Source organism: Acipenser ruthenus, chromosome 2 (genome assembly GCF_902713425.1).
Source record: "Acipenser ruthenus chromosome 2, fAciRut3.2 maternal haplotype, whole genome shotgun sequence".
In the NCBI taxonomy this organism is placed as follows: Eukaryota; Metazoa; Chordata; class Actinopteri; order Acipenseriformes; family Acipenseridae; genus Acipenser; species Acipenser ruthenus.
In genome coordinates, this window is record NC_081190.1 from 49,153,581 (window position 1) to 49,176,596 (window position 23,016).

The 23,016-nt window shown below is 38.9% G+C and overlaps 1 protein-coding gene across 3 annotated transcripts in view; it reads left to right on the plus strand.

Annotated features, from left to right (window-relative positions):
- Positions 1 to 23,016, plus strand: part of vldlr (very low density lipoprotein receptor) — a 131,715-nt gene that overhangs the window by 86,076 nt on the left and 22,623 nt on the right. For 2 of the 3 annotated variants that reach the window (XM_058996737.1, XM_034014912.3), the window contains exons 15-17: positions 15,021 to 15,170; positions 21,908 to 21,952; positions 22,582 to 22,662. In XM_058996737.1, coding sequence (XP_058852720.1) covers positions 15,021 to 15,170; positions 21,908 to 21,952; positions 22,582 to 22,662 — 276 coding nt within the window. Of the gene's footprint in view, positions 1 to 568; positions 651 to 1,194; positions 1,594 to 15,020; positions 15,171 to 21,907; positions 21,953 to 22,581; positions 22,663 to 23,016 lie in introns of those variants that run through there. The other variant, XR_009308218.1, reaches the window with a different exon arrangement.

Consider the following 23,016-nt stretch of genomic DNA (forward strand, 5'->3'; position numbering starts at 1 on the left):
CACTTAAGAGCGGAAAAAACAAACAAACTCATAACTAAAGAGGGAAACCCATGAGGTGCCGTGGCTCAGCCCTGGCACAAATTTAAACACTAGTTAAATAATAAAAGGTAAGCCTCGGATAAAGGTGTCTACCAAATGGATCAAAAATAAGACTACAATGTATTTGTTATGACACCTCCAATTGCTTTTTGTTTATTGAAGATCGGTGTTATTGGGTTTGTGATTTATTTGTTTCTATCAAATTTGTAATTTGCTTGTTAAACTAATGATTTGACCGACAGCTTTACATGGCCTGGCTTGAACAAAACTCTTGTTAGTCGAGGAACACATTGATTCACATAAAATAAATACATACTGCCTGCTGGATACAAAGTCTGTCAATACTTGTAAACGCAATACTGTAAATGGTTATGATCTTGTATAGTGTAGGTTCTAAAAAAAAAAGTGAGAATGTTTTGCCAAATAGAATAAAATACAAATGCATACTATATGTGTGCATGTTATATATTCCATATATAAGCACATACATTAAACTTTCTGCTATGTTTACTGTATATCGCTGACAAAGGTCGCTGGTCCACGAAGTTGTTCAACTGCTACAGAATGCTTATCTTGAAAGACCTTCACAACGTGAAGTAATTTACTGACAGGTGGGTAAAAGCTATTTGTTGATTTAAGAAACTCCTGAAATAAGGATGTATCAGACAGCAGTTGAACATCCTTGAGTAAAGTTATTTAATTTTTGTTAATGAAATGGGTCAATAACAATGTTTTTTAGAAAGTATGACATGACTGACGATAATCAGCCTGTATTGAGAAAATAAATAAATTAATACTACTCGTAGAGAGTAGTCTAAATCCGGTAAAAAAAATAAAAAAAATTACAATACAGTATATTAATACAGTGACAATACAACTGTAGTAATATTTGTATTGCAATTGTTTGTGTACAACTCGTCAAGACAGTGCTGTAAAGTACAACTTTACAGAATTCTATATTACATTGAGTAAACTTTTGGGCAATTCAATTTAGAAATTAATGTAACCTGTTTCATTTTTAATAAATACTCACGGATTACTCGCAGATTATATACATTTTCAGATATCCAAAACACTATACAGAATTCTATTTATTACATTTCAGAAACCTTTTTTTCCTTTTGGTGGTTGATCCAAATATCTCCTGTAATTCAGGTAAGAACTGACGACTTGAAAGATGCGCCTGACAGATGGGAGAGAGAAGCGACGGCAAATCCAATATGGCATCAAGACCTTAAATTACACACAACGTATCCGTCTGCCTAAAAACCTGCAGGATTCTTGCATGATCTTTCTAGAGTGTGGACAGAGCCACACAACATGAATAACTGCTCCCCGGCAGTACTGTTCAAATGTCCCCACCTCTCCAACCTCGGGTACAGTCCTTGCTGTCGCCATATCTGCAGCCTCTGGCAGCCGTTGCTGTCCTGACCTCTCCAGCCTCAGGTACAGCCGTTGCTGCTTCCACCTCTTCAGCCTCTAAGGCAGCCGTTGCTGTCCCCACCTCTCCAGCCTCAGGTACAGCCGTTGCTGTTGCCACATCTGCAGCCTCAGGTACAGCTGTTGCTTTCCCCAACTCTCCAGCCTCGGTACAGCCATTGCTGCTTCCACAGCCTCAGGTACAGTCCTTGCTGTCCCCACCTCTGTAGCCTCCAGGGCAGCCATTTCTGTCCCTACCTCTCCAGCCTCGGATACAGTCCTTGCTATCCCCACCTCCAGCCTCCAGGGACAGTCTTTGCTTTCCCCCCTCCTTGCCTCGGGGGCAGGGATTAACAACATTTGATTTTACCTCAATAAACCTGGCTTTTAAAAATCTTTACATACTTGTTGGTTTGATTTTCCAAGATGCCTTCTGCAAAACTATGGAAATTCAATGGCAAAAAATTTAAGTTAAGGTTTGTTTGCAAATGTCCAAAAGTAGGTTGGCCCAAACATGCACCTGGCGATTCTTCCTCTATGGCGAACACTGCTCAGAGCGCTCTGTGATACTCATGAACTTGGCAGTTTTCAACTCGTTGTGTAATTAAATACAAATCACTTAAGCACCATCTTTCTGTATTTTGTAGAAGTATAAATACTCCAGTAAACTAAATAACATTCATCATACTCATACTTTGACGGTTTTTGTTTTATTTCCCTTTAAAAACTGCCATTTCTGAAAAAAAACACTGTCTCAAGCACATTCAAACTGGTAGAAAATGAATAAAAATATTAAATTAAATCTAAAACACACATTTTCAGTATAGTAACTGAAGAAAACATAGCATGTGCAATGTAATTTATTTTTGCTCGTAGTACTTTCTCGTAGTGATCTCAAAACAAAGCATCACAGCCAAACCTGTTTTCCTGATAGTGCAAAATAGGCATTCCAAACGGGTCCGCGGCACAGTTTTATTTTTCTACACCTTTTAAACTCGCGGTTGAGTCCTTGTCGATTTGATTTCATGTTTGTGTAATAAATTAAAAGTAGACAGCCTAAACTTTGTCAGTGAGGCCCTAAAATGTACGTCATACAGAAGGGCGTTTTTTTCGTTTCCTTTACGCGATTATCTCAAAAACTAAACCAATCAGGGCTGAGCTAAGACTTAAACTATTGGTTGTTGAATGTGTCTCTAATAAAACGTAATTTAAATCAAGAGCCAATCATGGTCGACATTTTAGATATTAAGGCGTTAACATTGTACGCACGTGGTGACGGGCTTGTAATTTTCGAACAGTACTTGGGCTGTTATGCTGCGGAGCGTTACAGAGATTTGAGTCAGACACCAACGTTCTAACAGCGAGTATGCGGGAGCAGCAGAGCAATACTTTATTGTACGGAATTAGGAATAGAGTTGTTACATTTATTAAAGTTAAATTATAAAAATGTAAATGATACATTTTTATATGTAAAGATTTTGAGCAATGGAGTTCTACACGAAATATATGTATTTGCCCTTGCTAGACAAAATAATCGACCCCTGAAATATGCGTTTTGTGATTTATTTTAATCACTACTTCATCCATAATTTAAAAAATCAAGAACTTAAATTTTAAACAAATGGTCTAGAACGTAAGTAAATTAATTGAAAATAGTAATAAAATGCGTGAAATTAAGCTTGGACAAACTGTCTTTCGTTGTACGGGGTGGGTGGGTGAAACAGTGCTGCGGCTCCAGCAATGCTGAATATTAAGTAGGTCATTTAAAATACGCTAGTACAGTAGTTGGTATAATAGGTAAACAGTTAACTATAGATAATGGGGATATGACATAGATCCGACATATGCTTGTGTGTCTGTCATTATTAGACTGCCGTTTTGAGCTCATCTCCTGTGTAGGTTGAATATTTTTAGGCTCAGTAGTTTTAACATGTAACAAAACGTCAAAGTGGTCATTTGCATATTAATTAATTATTTTAACCATTGTTTTAAACTACTCAACGGCAACAAATACCATGATACCAAATTATATATGCTTTAAATATATCAACTTTATAGAAATTACAAAGTTGCAATTGTGTATCAATTTACACGTTTAAATTAGATTAATATATTAAATTAAACGCTAAACACTTTATATACAAATAATCCCATTACCTGCCTTTTCAGTGGCAAATGCACTCTACAGATTCTTAGCATGTAAAACATTGTTATGATGACTTTTGAACCCTAAACAAATACTATAACACATATTGCAAAAGTGGAATAGTTATAATTTAAGACAAATAAAAACGCTTTTAAACAAGCTATAATATGTTGCGATACATTATAAACAAAACCCTTGCATTTAAAAATGACCCCTACCCATTTTTTGCAGTACAGATTTACTGCACAGACACGTGTCTGTAGGTGCCACGCCCCCTGGGCAGTCCTGACAGATGGGAGAGATGTGTTTTTAGGGGCAGGCTGTTGCATTAAAAGAAGAACTAACTTTCAATTTAAAAACATGACCAAGCTTAGAGTAAACCTTTTTTTTTTAATTAATTTTTTATTTTTTAATTCAGAAAACTAAAGTCAGTAGAGTGCAACGCTTAAATCCAAGATGGCCACCGAGAAGGAAAGGGTAGCAGGATTTGGTGCTTAAAGCATTTCTACACGTTTTTAAATCATTTTTTATATATTTTAATTTTAGATATGTTTGTTAGGTAAAAACTGTTAACCTATTTTTTGTTTGAAATCTAAAATGTGGCCACCCTAACAAAAGGTTAGGAAATTGTGAGTTAAGGTAGCCACGGAACCTTAACTCTGCACCCTTATGTGTTTCCTGTCACGCTTGATGTCACATGACATGGGCAATGACATCACTAAGCACATGACAAATTCTCCCTGAAGACTGGCCATACGGAAGTCATTGTGATTGATAACATGTTCAGTAACTGCATTATCTTTGCTGTCAATGTGCTTTAACCAACAACATATTTCCATGTACTCAGAAATGTGTAATTCATGTTGAGGTATGTAGTGATGAGTATTTGATGTTTGGAAAGGAGTACCTGAAAATGGATGGGACATGCAATATGTGAAACCCTACATCTAAGAACACTCTCCATTTAAATTTCACTCAGAAGGCACCAGTGAAATAGAAAAGGAATGTTCTGTAGTACAGTATGGTATACTACTGCTCCATGTATATTGTGGTACACAAAGCAGTGTTTTATGTTTCTGCTTTATGTACTTCACTGAACTGCAGAAATCTGCAATTGTACCTAAACATTTCAATGTCATAATTGGCTTCTAGCCATAAGATTGTTAGCAATAATTCTTACTGAACTGTAAAGTTTGAAAATGGATAACAGTGCAAAAATAAAATGAATAGTACTGTAGAAAATGCAGTGACTCCTTTTGTCATGTGAAACAGTGTAGTTCATACAAGAAAGCCAATGTTGTGGATTCCAATATTAGAGTTTGGAGGAATATGGCTTGCGGAAGGTCCCAACTAATTAATTAGCTCTACTGTATTCTGAGTTTATTGGTTTTATTTAGAACACTGGTGAAATAATGAGCTTGATATCAGATTGTGGGAATGCAGTTGCTGAACACGTTGCCAATCACAATGACTTCCGTATGGCCAGTCTTCGGGGTGAATTTGTCATGTGCTTAGGAAAGTCATTGCCCATGTCATTGATGTCAAATGTGGCTACCTTAACCTGCAATTTCCTAACCTTTTGGACATTTGCAAACAAATCTTAACGTTACTGTAACAAAGTTTTATTGCCATTAAACGGATAGATGGATGGCATATGAAATGTTTTTAAAAAAAAAACCCTAATATCTATAAAAACTAATATTTTTATATATATATATAAAAATATATATATATATATATATAAAATATATATATATAATAAAAAAAATTATGAATTGTGGGCCATTGTTGAAGGCCGATATTTTGGGCCAATTCCCAGGAGACCACAGTACCGATGGGCAGCCATTTTAGATGGCATAATTGTAAAGTAGGTAATTGTCTAATTGATTCAACAGCTTCCTTCAATTAAACAATTGGGAGCCTTTTAAAAAGGGCAGTGTCAACCTGTTAGTTGAGGTGAGCTGGAAACAAGAACCAAGTCTTTGTGTAAGGTAGGACTTAATCCTGGTGTTTTGAGCCAGTAAGCAGTTTAGCTGTGAGGACTGTTAGGGATACTTACTGGTATAGTTAATAATCCATTAAGGAGTTAGGCTTTTGTTTTGTTTATTTTTGATTTTATTGAAGCACTGTATATAATGCACACAGGTACCGCCCTGTTTAAACTGCATTCCTGGAAGTTTGACATTTTTATGCTAGAGGACAGTGTAAAAGGTCTGGGAAAGGTGACAAACATATCAATCATTTCTGAGTTGTCACCATGGTGGAGAACACTGGCAACATATATTAGGCTGTGCATAAAAAAAATTAAAAAAAACTTTAGGAATATGGAGGAGTGCCTCAAGGCCCTGCTGCAATGCACAGCAGCACTGCAACAAACAACAAATGGCTGTAGCGCAACAAGATGCAAACCGATTACTTTGGGAAGAGCAGCAACGTACTGCACTTCAGACCCAACAGGAACTAAAAATGCTGACCCAGAAGCTGGACGAGATGACCAGGGCTATCGACACCGATTTATGTGGAGGCATTTTTAATGGCTTTTGAGTGGACCGCAGAGGTAGCAATGGCTGGCAGGACAGCCTAGGTAAAGTGCCTTGCTCAAGGGTACAGCAGCAGTGTCCCCCACCTGGGATTGAACCCACAACCCTCCGGTCAGGAGTCCAGAGCCCTAACCACTACTCCACACTGCTTGCCAATAAGTAATACTGTGGCAGGATTTCCCTAACTTTTTGGCGTTCTTGGGCAAAGGGCGAATTGGAACTGCCTGATGAAAGTGACGTGGCGGAGTTGGAGCTACAGTGGTGAGCTAGGGGAATTGTTTCCTTTTGATGATTTTCGATGTGTGAGAGAACCCAGCTAGTGAAGGTTTTATTAGGAGAACATGAACAGTGCATGGGAAGGTGTAAGCATAATAAACAGAACTGTTAACCCGGAGGGTCCCTTGTCCTATTCTCATTTTATACAAAAAAATGATTTGTTTTATCGTGTAGAAAAAAACTGGGAAGATAGAACAGTTACTGGTGCCACGCTCAAATAAATGCACAGTACTAGCTCTTGCCCATTGTCATGTTCTTTGGAGGTCATTTGGGAATTAAGAAAACAAAGGACAGAATTTTAAGAAGGTTTTATTGGATAGGCCTACACGCCGATATAGAACAACACTGCACTTCTTGCCCTGAATGTCAAGACCGCCCTGTTTTTAAAGCTTTCCGTAGTTCTTTAGTGCCCATTATTGGAAGTGCCATTTGAGTGAATAGCAATGGATTTCATAGGACCAGTGGGGAAATCCGCTAGTGGGCACCAACACATTTTAGTCATTTTAGACTATGCTACTCTGTATCCCAAAGCAATACCTCTTTGCAACACTAGTGCTAAGACGGTTGCTAAAGAGCTCATACTCATGTTTAGCCGTGTCGGTATCCCGAAGGAAATACTGACTGATCAGTGGACTCCATTCATGTCCAAATTCACTAGTGAGTTGTGCAAGTTGTTAACAATCAAACACTTAAACTAATGTTTACAATCCCCAGAGTGATGGTCTCGTTGAGGTTCAACAAGACTTTTAAAATCTGTTACGTAAAGTAATAGACGGGGGGGGGGGAAAAACTAGGATTTTTTATTGCCCTACTTAACCCTTTGCAGTCCATTTATTAAGTGCGTGTCGGGTCAAATTTATTTTCACATGCACAGTTAATTTTAGACGTGCTGTTTAAATGTTTTTTTTTTTTTTTTTTTTTCCCCCCAGTCAAACAGGTTTAAAAGACCCTGCATATCAACAAAGCACTCACTAGGCATCTCCAGCCCCGCCCCACCCTTTCGTTCGCTATAGCTTTCACGTATGCCAAGAAATAAATAAGTCCATACCGATCAATCATCTCCTGATCACTCGTTTTATCAGGCTGTGTGGTCCAGTGGTTAAAGAAAAGGGCTTGTAACCAAGAAGTCCCTGGTTCAAATCCCAGCTCATTCACTGACTCATTGTGTGACCCTAAGCAAGTCACTTAACCTCCTTGTGCTCCGTCTTTTGGGTGAGACGTAATTGTAAGTGACTCTGCAGCTGATGCATAGTTCACACACCCTAGTCTCTGTAAGTCGCCTTGGATAAAGGTGTCTGCTAAATAAATAATAATAATCACCAAACGCCTCAATAATGCGATCCAAGTCATCATTTTATTACTATAACATCTGAGAAAAGCTCTGCAAATGTCTGTGATACTCTCTGAGCGCTGATGCAGTCACAGCCAGCTTGTTTCCTTATGGCCTCCATTATCAGATGCCAGGGGCAAGTATGACTATTCATGAGATACACCCCTTTTTTTATATATATATATATTTTTTTTTGGCTCTGCTCCTGTCGCTCCCACTTGGCCATTGAATGGTTCTCTGCTTTTTCCAGAGAAAAAACGACTAGGGAAAGGGTTAAGGTTTGTTGTCTGAGGGGTACCGCAAGCTTCGACAAGGGTTTTCTCCCTTTGAGCTTATATGGGAGACATCCCAGAGGACTCTTGGATATTGCCAAGGGGACATGGGAACGTGAGCCCACCCCCTTATGTAGTGTAATAGAGCATGTGTCGCAAATGCAGGATCGCATTGCCACAGTGATGCCCATTATACATGAACATATGCGTCAAGCACAGGAGGCCTAGAGAAGTGTGTACAATCGCACAGCTCGGGTATGGATTTTTCAGCCAGGGGACAGGGTCTTGGTTTTGGTGCCCACTGTAGAAAGCAAGTTTTTGGCTACGTGGAGGGGTCTGTATGAGCTTATTGAGCGTGTTGGTGAGGTCAATTATAAGGTACGGCAGCCAGGTAGAAGGAAGCTGGAACAGTTCTATATCACGTAAACCTCTTAAAGACGTGAAAGTATTTGTCCCCTGTCTGGTTTTCTGCATTTTTGCGTATTTTTGACACTGAATGTTATCAGATCTTCAACCAAAACCTAATATTAGATAAAAAGGGACCCCGAGTGAACAAAGAACACAAATGTGATACATTTTTCATTTATTTACTAAAGAAAGTTATGCAACACCCAATGCCCCGTGTGAAAATGTAATCTCTCCCTTACTCAATAACTGGTTACGCCACCTTTAGCAGCAATAACTGCAACCAAACTCTTCCTGTAGTTATTGATTAGTCTCTCGCAGTGCCATGGAGGAATTTTGGCCCACTCCTCCATGCAGAACTGCTTCAACTCAGTGACATTTGTGGGTTTTTGAGCATGAACGGCTAGTTTCAGGTCCAGCCACAACATCTCAATGGGGTTTAGGTCTGGACTTCGACTAGGCCATTCCAAAACTTTAAATTTCTTGTTCTTCAACCATTCTGATGTAGACTTGCTTGTGTGTTTCGGATCATTGTCTTGCTGCATGACCCAGTTGTGCTTCAGCTCGCAGAGGGATGGCCTGACATTCTCCTGTACAATTCTCTGATGGATAATAATTCATGGTTCCTTCAATGATGGCAAGGCATCCAGGTCCTGATGCAGCAAAGCATCCCCAAACTACCACCACCATGCTTGACTGTTGGTATGAGGTTCTTACTGTGGAATGCAGTGGACTTTTGACTCGTCTGTCCACAGAATATTGTTCCAGAACTCTTGGATCATCCAGGTGCTTTCTGGCAAACTTGAGACGAGCATTCATGTTCTTAGTGAGCGATGGTTTCCGCCTTGCTACTCTTCCATGAATCCCATTTTTGCCCAGTGTCTTTCTGATGGAGTCATGAACACTGACCTTAGCCGAGGTGAGAGAGGCCTGCAGATCCCTGGATGTTGTTCTAGGGTTCTTTGTGACTTCCTGGACGATTTTATCCCTTGCTTTTGGAGAGATTTTGGCAGGATGGCCACTCCTGGGAAGATTCACTACTGTCCCAAACTTTTTCCATTTGGACAATATGGCTCTGACTGGTTCGGTGGAGCCCCAGAGCCTTAGAAATGGCTTTGTAACCCTTTCCAGACTGATAGGCATTAACAACTTTTTTTCCGGAGGTCTTCAGGAATTTCTTTTGTTCATGGCATGATGTGCCTCTAGAACCTGTGTGCTGGCAACTTCACTTTGATGGTAAGGGCCAAAGGTAGTCAGATTTATATTGGGCAGGGTTAGCCCAAATCAGGCCTGGTTGGTAACCAAAGTACTCCAACAGCTGACCCTAATTATCCCATTAATTGGGTTGAGTTAACTAGGGTAGGTGGGGTGGGACAATAATTCACGCCTTGCATGTTTGATTACCTTGCACACCAAACAAATGAAAGAAGGACCAAACTTTTGTGTTTTTTTTTGGTTTTTTTTTCTGACTCCCTCTATGTATTTGGTCAGATTTTTCTGTAGGTTGTAATAGTACAATGTGAAATGTGCAAAAATGCAGAAAATCAGACTGAGCAAATACTTTTTCACAGCATTATTATTTTTATTATTTCTTAGCAGACACCCTTATCCAGGGCGACTAAAATTGTTACAAGATATCACATTTTTCCAATTTTATTTTTTACACATTATTTTTACATAAAATTACCCATTTTATACAGTTGGGTTTTTACTGGAGCAATCTAGGTAAAGTACTTTGCTCAAGGGTACAGCAGCAGTGTCCCCCACCTGGGAATGAATCCATGACCCTCAGGTCAAGAGTCCAGAGCCCTAACCACTACGTGGCCTAGCTAAATATAAGATATGTTTTTGATATAAATCGGCGAATGAGTGTTTATATACTGTAGGGTAGAGACAGGAGCAACACTCAATATTACTTGAGGGGAGTAATATGTTTAATAACAGGGAATTGTTTATAATGAGTGATATAAACTAGGAAATTTACATTATAAAAACACTAGAACAATACCAAAAATATAAAATTAACATTTCGTATGTGTCCATATCATAAGTTTAGTGTGAAACACTTTACGGTGGCAAAGTAATGTCATCTGAATTCCTTTGGAAACTTTAAATATAAGTCCAGTGCTGTAGCCTACTGGAGGTTAAATGTCTAAGACACAAATGGCAAAATCATAGATGAAGAAAAAAAATTGCAAATATATTAAATGATTACTTTTCACAGGTTTTTACAAAGGAGGACACGGACAACATGCCCCACATGTCGACCTGTTCCTATCCAATTTTAAATAACTTTAGCATAAGAGGCAGAAGTGTTAAAGGGACTAGGAGCTCTTAAAATAAACAAATCCCCTGGGCCGGATGAGATCCTACCAATAGTACTCAAAGAAATGAAAAGTTATTTACAAACCGCTAACCAAGATCATGCAACAGTCTCTTGACGCAGGGGTTGTACCGACAGACTGGAAAATTGCAAACGTAATACCGATCCACAGAAAGGAAGACAAAACTGAACCAGGTAACTACAAACCAATAAGCCTGACTTCTATTTTATATGTAAACTTATGGAAATATAATAAGATCCAAAATGGAAAATTACCTATATGGTAACAATATCCTGGAGACAGTCAGCATGGTTTTAGGAAAGGGAGATCGTGTCTGTCTAACCTACTTGACTTTTTTGAGGATGCAACATTGAAAATGAATAATTGCAAAGCATACGACATGGTCTACTTAGATTTCCAGAAAGCTTTTGACAAAGTCCCGCATGAAAGATTAATTCTCGAACTGAATGCAATAGGGTTTCAAGGAAATGCATGCACATGGATTAGGGAGTGGTTAACAGGTAGAAAACAAAGTACTGATTAGAGGAGAAACCTCAAAATGGAGTGAGGTAACCAGTGGTGTACCACAGGGATCAGTATTGGGTCCTCTGCTATTCCTGATCTACATTAATGATTTATATTCTGGTATAGTAAGCAAACTCGTTAAATTTGCAGACTACACAAAAATAGGAGGAGTGGCAAACACTGTTGCAGCAGCAAAGGTCATTCAAAATGATCTAGACAGCATTCAGAATTGGGCAGACACATGGCAAATGAAATTTAATAGAGAAGTGTAAAGTATTCCATGCAGGCAATAAAAATGTGCATTATAAATATCATATGGGAGATAGTTCCCCTCTTCAATTTCACTATGAAAAAGCCCTAGGAGTTTATGTTGACTCAGAAATGTCTTCATCTAGACAATGTGGGGAAGCTATAAAAAAGGCCAACAAGATGCTTGGATATATTGTGAGAAGTCTTGAATTAAAATAAAGGGAAGTAATGTTAAAACTTTACAATGCATTAGTAAGACCTCACCTAGAATATTGTGTTCAGTTCTGGTCACCTCGTTACAAAAAGGATATTGCTGCTCTAGAAAGAGTGCAAAGAGCAACCAGAATTATCCCGGGTTTAAAAGGCATGTCGTATGCAGACAGGCTAAAAGAATTGAATCTATTCAGTCTTGAACAAAAGACTACGCGGCGATCTGATTCAAACATTCAAAATCCTAAAAGGTATAGACAATGTCGACCCAGGGGATGACTTTGACCTGAAAAAGAAACAAGGACCAGGGGTCACAAATGGAGATTAGACAGAAAATAGGAGGCACTTTTTTTTACACAGAATTGAGGGTCTGGAACCAGCTCCCCAGTAATGTTGAAGCGGACACCCTGGGAGCCTTCAAGAAGCTGCTTGATGAGATTCTTGGATCAATAAGCTACTAACAACCAAACGAGCAAGATGGGCCGACTGGCCGCCTCTTGTTTCTATACTTTCTTATGTTATTTATTCATATTTCTTATATATTAATCTCGCATCACACAGAGCTTTTTTTTCCAGTTGACTTTTCTTTTTTAAACTGTCGCGCAATTTCTGGTGAGGCGGTAATTAATTGCAAGGTATTTGTCATTTCTAGCGAAAAGGAACATCTGATTTTTGTATCTGAAATACATGTGAAATATTCTTTCAGATACTTGTCCCAGCACAAATAGAAACAGTTTGAAATTGGGATACTCAAATGCTTGTATCCTTCTCCAGCTTTATAGCAATAAATAATTTTCTGCCTAAAGGTCTTCAGACAGCTCTTACTTTTTCCCACATTGACTTATTGGTAATGACAGCAATCATCCTGTGTCTAACCCTTTTATACTCCTAAGAATGTTCACCTACAATCCAGCATTTTCTAGAATTAGGTTCTGCGTTCATAGTGTGTGTGTATTCTATCTATCGATCGAACAAAAAATGGAAACACCAATGTAAAGTCACTTAATAGGGCGTTCGGCCACTATGGTATCCTGCTCTGTGGAGTTCTTGGCGGACTGTTTTGAAGGTTGAAATTTGCAGTCCATTGATCTGCAGTTGCTTGCCTGTTTTTGCCTTGCACTTCGAATTAATGCACGGATCTCACGATCCTGGAGGATGTGCTTCCACCCACTGTTGTCCTTTGCTGATGATGTCTTTCCCTCTGAGTTCCATGCCGACATCACCTTGGACACCGTTGCTCGTGAAACATCAGCAAGTTGAGCTGCCTTGGTCATTGAAGCTCCTGCCAAACTCGCCCCAACAATCACCCCTCTTGCAGCCATCATAACCACAATTATAGGCAACCCGGCCTGTCCAGCATTTTTATACATTACCCTAAGCATGCTGGGATGTTTGCTTAATTAACGCATGAGCCACACCTGTGTGGAAGCCCTTGCTTTCAATATATTCTCACTTACCCAGGTGTTTCCATTTTTTGTTCACTACCTGTGTGTGTTATTTATATATATATATATATATATATATATATATATATATAAATATGAATATTACACACACAGTGCCTTGCAAAAGTATTCAGACCCCTGACCAATTCTCTCATATTACTGAATTACAAATGGTACATTGAAATTTTGTTCTGTTTTGATATTTTATTTTAAAACACTGAAACTCAAAATCAATTATTGTAAGGTGACATTGGTTTTATGTTGGGAAATATTAAGAAAAATTTAACTGAAATACCTTGCTTGCATAAGTATTCAACCCCCACACATTAATATTTGGTAGAGCCACCTTTCGCTGCAATAACAGCTTTAAGTCTTTTGGGGTAAGTATGTACCAGCTTTGCACACAGTGTCAGAGTGATTTTGGCCCATTCTTCTTGGCAGATTTGCTCCAGGTTGTTCAGGTTGGTTGGACGACGCTTGTGGACCGCAATTTTCAAATAGTGCCACAGATTCTCAATGGGATTGAGATCACGACTTTGACTGGGCCACTGTAGGACATTCACCTTTTTCTTGAGCCACTCCAATGTTGCTTTGGCCTTGTGCTTGGGATCATTGTCCTGCTGAAAGGTGAATTTCCTCCCAAGCTTCAGTTTTTTAGCGGACTGAAGCAGGTTCTCTTGCAGTATTTCCCTGTATTTTGCTCCATCAATTCTTCCTTCAATTTTAACAAGATGCCCAGTCCCTGCTGATGAGAAGCATCCCCACAGCATGATGCTGCCACCACCATACTTCACTGTAGGGATGGTGTGTCTTGAGGCATGGGCAGTGTTAGGTTTGCGCCACACCTAGCGCTTTGAGTTTTGGCCAAAAAGCTCTATCTTGGTCTCATCTGACCACAAAACCTTTTCCCACATCGCAGCTGGGTCACTCTCATGCTTTCTGGCAAACTCCAGACGTGCTTTCAGATGGTACTTTTTGAGTAACAGCTTCTTTCTTGCCACCCTCCCATACAGGCTAGTGTTATGCAGAGCTCTTGATATGGTTGACTGGTGCACCATTACACCACTCCCAGCCACTGAACTCTGTAGCTCCTTCAAAGTGATTGTTGGCCTCTCTGTGGCTTCTCTCACAAGTCTCCTTGTTGAGTTTTGAGGGACGGCCTTTTCTTGGCAGTACCTGGGTGGTGTGATGCAGCTTCCACTTCCTGATTATTGATCCAGCTGTGCTCACTGGGATATCCAAACAATTGGATATTATTTTGTACCCTTTCCCTAATCTATGCATTTGTATTACTTTATCTCTAACTTCTGTAGAATGCTCTCTTGGTCTTCATTTTCCTTCAGATTCACAGCCTGACCAATGATCCTTCAACAGTGGGGTTTTTATCCAGAAAATGCGACAGCAACTTTAATGGTTCACAGGTGGAGGACAATGGTAAGGTAATTGTGTCCTCGTTGGGGCAATTTCTTTCATCGGTGTAAACTGGGAGCTTCCACAGCACGGGGTGAATACTTATGCAAGCAAGATTTCAGTTTTTTTATTTTTCTTAAATATTTCCCAACATAACCAATGTCACCTTACAATAATTGATTTTGAGTTTCAGTGTTTTAAAATAAAATATCAAACAGAACGAAATTTCAATGTACCATTTGTAATTCAGTAATATGAGAGAATTGGTCAGGGGTCTGAATACTTTTGAAAGGCACCAATATTGATTATATATATATATATATATATATATATATGTGTATATATATATATATATATATATGTATATATATATATATATATATATATATGTGTGTGTGTGTGTTAAAGTGTTTTTATTTAATACCCACAGGTCAAAACTGGTGCAATGAGAAGATGGTAAATGGAGGCTGTGCATATTTGTGTCTGCCTGCTCCTCAGATAAACATCCATTCTCCAAAGTTTACCTGCAGTTGTCCAACTGGAATGAAACTAGCAACAGATGGGCAAAAATGTATACCAGGTACAGTTACTGTTTAGATCACTGAACACAAACTAAAATTTTGGACTTAGTTGCTATAGGGTAGAGAAATGGATAGCTTGGCTTTTATTGGATGCCAAATGGATCTTGGGGTTTCATGGATTGACTGGACTGTTAATTAGCAGCAGATACGCTGGGTTCCTTTAGAAAATGTCTGTTACCATGGTAAACTTGCCGTACCTAGAGGCACGTTGCAGTTATCGTGCAGTTCAGCTTGGTGTAAAAGCAATACTTTCTTTTTCCAGCAATTTTCCTTAACTAGATTTCTGCTTTTTAGATTTGTTGCTCTCAGGGCTGTCATGGGAATACTGTATTAACTAATGTAATGCATTTAAATTGCATTTTTTTGACAATTTTATATAATACTAAAGCAAAAAAAATCAATTAAAGGAATAAATAATTTTGCCCATGCAAATGCTATTTAAATGCAACTGTTAGAAAAACAAGAACATAGCATACATATACTGGATGCAGTTAGGCAGATTGTATAGAAATACAAAAATGGATGAAACGACAGCATGAAAATGCTTAGGCTACTTAACAAGACTATAGAATCCCGACCCCACTTCCCCGTAGCCTCACAAGCTTAGTTATTTCAGGCAAACCTAAGTGATAAATAATAATATGCTACAACACAGAGCTGATATCTCGAATTTTATATTTATTTTTTGGTTGTTAACAATGTAACATACTTGGCTGGGTGCTGATGATGACATCTCACTGAGAGGTTTTTCCTCAAGTGTGTATATATATATATTTTTTTCCCCAGAAGTCGCGCTCAATGGGCTGGTGGACTCGCTGCTATCTGTCGCAGTACTCTTAATAAAGAAGATTATTCCTTATTTGAACACTTGATGATAATGCTAAATATCAAATTACCTATTCTCATTGCTGTTATATACAGACCGCCAAAATATAATTCATGTTCCTTAACACTAGAACCGCTGGATTTTCGAGCTACCTAGAACCGCCACGTGGGTCACTGTGACCCATACGTTTTTTAAACTGCTTAGTTATGAAAATTAGACAACTATTGGATAAAACTGAAAAGTTTTATTCATGAACATCATCATATCTAACATTTGCATCGCAGAAACACCGCATTTAAATGGAAAATTAAACATAAAGGCTTTATTTTTAAAAAGTGCATATACAGCACGACTACAAACAGTGAAAAATATGAATTTCAAAAGAAACTGATATGTTTATATACCCATGTACAGGTGTAAACGGGTACATGTACACAACTATAAAACCGAAATCATTGTTTCTAATACGAAATAGAAAATATAACACTACTTCCGGTATGACGCCTGCATTGTACTCTATGGCGGAGCGTCTGCCAACTGCCTGCAACCAGGAGCTGTGGTGTAAACAGACGCAGTTCCATTGAACACTATTGTGTAAACATACAAACCTGTAAAACCAAAAATGTGTTTCTTTTTTTTTCTTAATAGTAATGTAAAAAATATATATATAACACGTTTCATATTAGGCACAAGTTGTTATCCTACCTGTCATTTCAGTTTGCTGTATGCATCCTGAGTGCAGCTTGCCGTCTTCCAATCAAAATGATTGCTTTCAAAATTAAATATTTCCTTCTGATATATTCCCAGTTGCATTTGTGGAACAAAACAAAGGTGCTACAGGTACATTGAAAAATAAGCTACAAGGCTTTCACTGAGTTTGCATCTTGACACCTCCACAATCATAGCAATCTCCTAATCAGTCTACAAACAAAAAGGCTTGAAATAAAAAACACATGTGCTAGGAGGAAGGGGCGTGTGTTTGCTGCATTTATAAAAAAAAAATAGAATACATTCCGTTATATTAAAAAAAAAAAAGACATGTATTGTAATGCATGGGTCACATTGACCCACGTGGCGTTTCTAGGTAGAACTGTGTAACTTTATAATTTTTGCAATTCTGGCTACCAAACGCAGTCTGGATATTCAAGTCATATATTTAGGAAAAGTCAAAAACGGACACATATACGATTTACAACGGAAGAGTAATTAACATTTTAAAACCAAAGTGGGCCAAGTTGACCCGGATGGCGGTTCTAGTGTTAACAGAGTTTGCTAATTTTCTGTCCACCACTATCTACCAAGCATAGCAGGGTCCTTTTAGTTGGGGATTTTAATATACATATTGATGATGAATCTTTATTCTCATTCTGTGTAGTTGTTAAGGCTTTTAGATTCTTTTAGACTACACCTAACATGTTGCAGGGCCAACGCACAATCATGGCCATAATTTAGACTTGGTCATCTCTCAGGGCTTAGGTGTTCATAGTCTAACAATTAGATCTTGCTAATTCTGATCATCTTGCTATTCTTTGCAATATTGGGTTGCCCTTACAAAATAAGAGACAAGTGCATTCTTATAAAACTCCTTCAATAAACACCATCCAAGTTTTCTAATATATTAAGGATATCACCACTCGCTCCTTCTCAGTCATTGTCATTAGATGAATTAGTTAACAGCTATAATGGTCTCTTAAAAACTACCTTTGATATAATAGCCCTTGTCAAAATTCGCACTGTCCACTCTAACAAACTTCACCTTGGGTAACTGCTGACATATACACCAGATGAAAAGGGAAGGTTGTAAATTGGAAACGCAGATGGAGGACTACAAAACTGTATCCATTTTGAAATCTGGAAACCGCATCAGATGAAAGTTTTCAATAATGCTCTGAGGGTAGCCAGAAGCTCATTTTTTCCTGTTTTAATGCAAATAAAAATAACTAGGGTTTTTTTTTTTTCCAACGATTGAAAAGAGTTAACCCATCTTCTGCACCTCCTTTTGATTGAAGCCATACCTGCAGTGAAGAATTTCTTAATTTTCACAATAAAATGATAAATATCAGGGATCAAATCTCTCAGAATGGCCCCAACTTGAATTTGAATGTACCCAATAGATCAGTTGGTTGTCATGGAATCATTTTCTCCTATCACGTTACAAAACCTGAATAAATGAATTATGAAGATGAACTCCTCCACTATTTTAGATCCAATCCCCACTAAATTCCTCAGACATTTAACCCTTTGAGTAGTACGAACGTACCGGTACGTTCTGCAACTTTAAACTTGAATTACTGAGCCTGCAAAACCCCTGATCACAAGTCTGACACTAGGTTTCTGTAACACCTTTTTATTGGCCTCTTGCGCCCTCTGCCAGATATTGACTGAATTACATATAATAAACCCATTCACAAAATGTCAACAGTGTTTGTAAACCGGTGAAAATCGCTTGGTGAGAAGTATTAGTAATAATACTGAATTCAGATTCCAATTTAAATTCAAATGCATGCAATTCTTCCACTGAATCGGATGTCAGCAAGTGTGTCCGTGAAGACATGAGCAAAGAATATTTACCATCAACATGAAGTGACAGCGAAGAGGCAGCTCCAAGCTCTGTGCATTGCTCCATGCTTCAGCAGTATTCATACGCTGAAGCATTAGACACTCACTCCCTCGCCCCCACAACCTGTTTACCTGGATATTATTTATTCATGTCTCTCTCTCTCTCGCCCTTTTTTTGTTAGGACGTGTTGTGGTTGTTTTCATCAAGTTTATTGCGTGCATGTTATTTTTTAGTCAACCTTTCCCTATGACCTAAATAAAATAAAAAAAATTGTTTTATTTACTGTAAAAATGATTTGTCTATCGTCGGTATTCATTACATACATGCATGCAAAAAAAGGACTGGCAGTGCATTTTAGAACTCACTACTCAAAGGGTATCTGTGTCCCTTTTTGTTATGGAAATTATAAATTAAATCCTTGTCAACTGGATCCTTGTTCCTGCTGCATTTAAAACTGTCCTGGTTAAGCCCATACTAAAAAAAACACTAACTTGGATCCTACTATTTTAAGCAACTTTTAGACCTATATCCAGTCTACCTTTTGCAGCTAAGGTTTTAGAGAAGGTGGTAGCTGGCCAACTCTGTATATTTCTTGGTGATAACCAAATACTTGGTTTCAATCAGACTTTAGATCTGGTCACAGTACAGAGACTGCCCTAGCTAAAGTGCTGAATGATTTACTAATGAGCGCAGACTCCGGTAACATAGCCATTCTGGTTCTGTTGGATCCAAGTGCAGCATTGGTACCAATTGATAATGCTATTTTAACTGATCGCCTTGAAAGTTAGATAGGGCTATCAGGAACTGTTTGACTGGCTTAGGTCATATCTTATGGACAGGAAGAATTTTGTTTCAATAGCAGACTCTATCACAATTTCTTGAGGGTCTGGAACCAACTCCCCAGTAATGTTGTTGAAGCTGACACCCTGGGATCCTTCAAGAATGCTTGATGAGATTCTGTGATCAATAAGCTACTAACAACCAAATGAGCAAGATGGGCTGAATGGCCTCCTCTCGTTTGAACTTTGTTCTTCTGTTCTTATCTACCATCTCCTGTGGTGTCCCCCAGGGCTCCATTCTTGGCCCCTTGCTAGTCTCCTTATACATGCTACCATTGGGCATGATTTATCCGTAAACACCATGTACATTTTCACTGTTATGCTGATGGCACACAACTTTACATCTCTCTAAAACCTGGGGATAAGTGGGCTGTCTCCACCCTAATTGCATGTCTGTCGGAGGTGGAAAGCTGGATGTCCCAAAAATGTTTGCAGTTAAATTCAGGTAAGACTGAAGTCTTGCTGTTAGGTTCTGAGCTGAAATTGGCGTTGGTAAATTCTATAAAAACACATTTAGGTAAATATAATTCAAATATAAATTCCAAGGCCAATTGTGCACCGCCCCTTGGGAGCTCCCGTCCTCGATCGGCAAAGGAATAGCCTGGATTCGAACTCGCGACTTGCAGGCTATAGAGCGCATCCTGCACTCACGTGGAGCGCCTTTACTGGATGCGCCACTCGGGAGCTTCAATCTATTATTTTAAACTTGTTCACTGTATTTCTGTTTTTAAACTGAGTTGTTGCTTACTTTTTTTATTACAATTTTTGCTGTAAATTGTGTTCTGTATTTTGCTGTTTATTGTTTTGTGAAGCACTTTGAGACACCTTTGTGAAAGGTGCTATATAAATAAACTTTAAACTTCAATAATTAATATCAGTTCTCTCAAGTACAAAATGTAACCATTAACGAATAGGATATATGTTATAGCCCAAATTAACTTCTATCAAAGCTGCTCCTTTAAGGCTCATGCAGCCCCTACTAGGACTAATGCGGTGATCTGTTTTCAGGGTGCACAACTCGGAGGCCACCAGTAGCCCTAGTTTTTTGCTGCCACATACCTAGGGCCCATTCTGTCTGGCCCACCTGGATTCTTGTCGATCATGCACCTCAGACACTTGGGTGCTTGCCACCATCAAGGCCTGCAACTCTCTCCCTTTGTTTCGGCCCTCCCTGTCAGGGCATGATCGTATCAACGGTCATGAACCCTCAAGACACTTACTTTCTCGGGAGGTATCGGCCCTGCTGCAGAAACAGGCCATTTTCAATTGTTCAACCTGTCGGTGAGAGAGAAGGATTTTATTTGATGTATTTCCTGGTGCAAAACAGGATGGTGGCCTCAGACCGATCCTAGACCTCGGACATCTTAATCTGTACTTGAGAGAACGAAGGTTCAAGATGCTGACAATGCAACAACTGTTGCAGTCACTCAGGCCAGGCGACTGGTTCACTGTGGTCAGTGGCACTGGAACAATTTATAGTGGGGGTGCTGAAAGCCGTTGAACAAAACTCTAACCCCTGTATATGATGGAAGCCATGCAAAGCCAGGGGGTGCTGCTGCACCCTAGTTCCAGCGCCCCTGACTACGGTGGACCTCAAGGATGTCTGTTTTCAAATCCCTATAAGACCCGGCTTTAAGAAATACCTTTCAAGGGACTGCGTACGAGTTCCGTGTACTGCCGTTTTGGCCTCTCTCTCTAGCTCCACACACTTTCTCGGTGCATGTACGCTATACTGGCTCATCCTGATGCTATGGGATGGATACTATCAAAGGTATCAAAGTGCTCAATTACCTGGAAGACTGCCTTATGTGCCAAGTAACCAGCACAGGCAGTGTTGCACACGGGACTGGTCACCAGCCACCTCCAACAGCTAGGCCTCATGGTGAAACATTTCGAGAGCAGGCGCCTGACACATACAGGGCTCTTTAAAGGAGCAGCTTTGATATGTGCTCGGGTAATTTGGGCTTTAAGAGATATATCCCATGCGGTAATAGTTAGATTTCTTTTTCAGGGAACTAGGGTTATAACAATAACCTAACATTAGGAAGTTAGAAAGGCCAAGAGAGATAGAAACCAACATTTGTTAAGGGGGATAAAACCAACTCCAAAATGTTTTTCCAATATTATAACAGCAAGAAAACATTCAAAGAGGAGGTATAAATGTCTAAGACACAAATGGCACAATCATAGACGACATTGAAGAAGGAATCTATGAAAAATACCTAGGAGTTTGACTTGGAAATGTCTTCATCTAGACAATGTGGGAAAGCTATAAAAAGGCCAACAAGATGCTTGGATATATTGTGGGAAGTGTTGAATTTAATGGGGACATTTTCCATGGAACCCACTGTATACAAAAGATGTTTTCTTTTATATTAGAAACTAGGTGAATTTACAAAACATTCTGGTGTGTGCCCAGTAAGGACAGTGCAGTCTCTGGGATGCAGTCACCAGAGTCCTAACATGTTCTGATTTTGATCCAGTTTCAACTATTTCATTTTGTTGTTTTAGCTTACACTGCATCACCTAAACTGACCCCAAGACCAGTGACGGCAGGTAAGTTGAATGGGGTGGGGGAGGGGTCAGAGGATTAGACCAACACTCTCTCCAGACTACTTGATTGCTACCTGGAATAAAAATATGCAGGGCTTGTTGCTGAAGGGCTTCCGTCCATGTACATTCAATATTTGGAGGTAAAAGCCTGTGATGTATCGGTATTCGGCATACCTCAATATCAAATCAGTAACTACAGTACTACAAAGAAACGAGAGAGATCAGAGTCAGAACAGAAAATAGGAGGCACTTTTTTTACACAGAGAATTGTGAGGGTCTGGAACCAACTCCCCAGTAATGTTGTTGAAGCTGAAACCCTGGGATCCTTCAAGAAGCTGCTTGATGAGATTCTGGGATCAATAAGCTACTAACAACCAAACGAGCAAGATGGGCTCCTCCTCGTTTTGTAAACTTTCTTATGTTATGTTCTGATTAATTGATGCAGTAGTTGAAGAGCAGAGGAACATGTCAAACGTGAAGCGATATTAGTAATCATTAGCTGCCGCTACATGTATTTGTTTGCCAGTTACAACACTAAGTATGAGAAACTTGAATAACTGTCTCAACCCTAAAATGTTGACCTTATTTCTTTTAAATAAAGGTTAACTAAAGTGTTGTGGTATATGATTTAGGGGGGAATATGAGTACTTCAATCCATGAGGCGAACTCTTCAACAAAGGGATCGGTAGCAGCATGGACCATTCTTCCTGTGTGTGAGTACCATTTATTTTCTGGACAATATATTTCAGTATATTGTAGTATTGTATGGTGTTTTAATGGTTTTGCCTTGTAGTGAATTAGGTATACAATTTATTTAAATAGTGACTCTGTAGTCACCCACTCAGTGACATAAAATATGAGAAATGATGTACCTTATTTAAGTTCGGGATCATGTAGAACTTAGATTTTCTTGACAATAATCTACATTCATTCACAACGTGTAAAATATAAAACCTTTAAGAATAAAAAGGGTACACAACTAATCTAATTACAGAAAGGAAAGGCTATTGGTGCTATTTGAGTCATTAGTTTCTTAGTCAAATGATTACAACGACCACAACATTTAG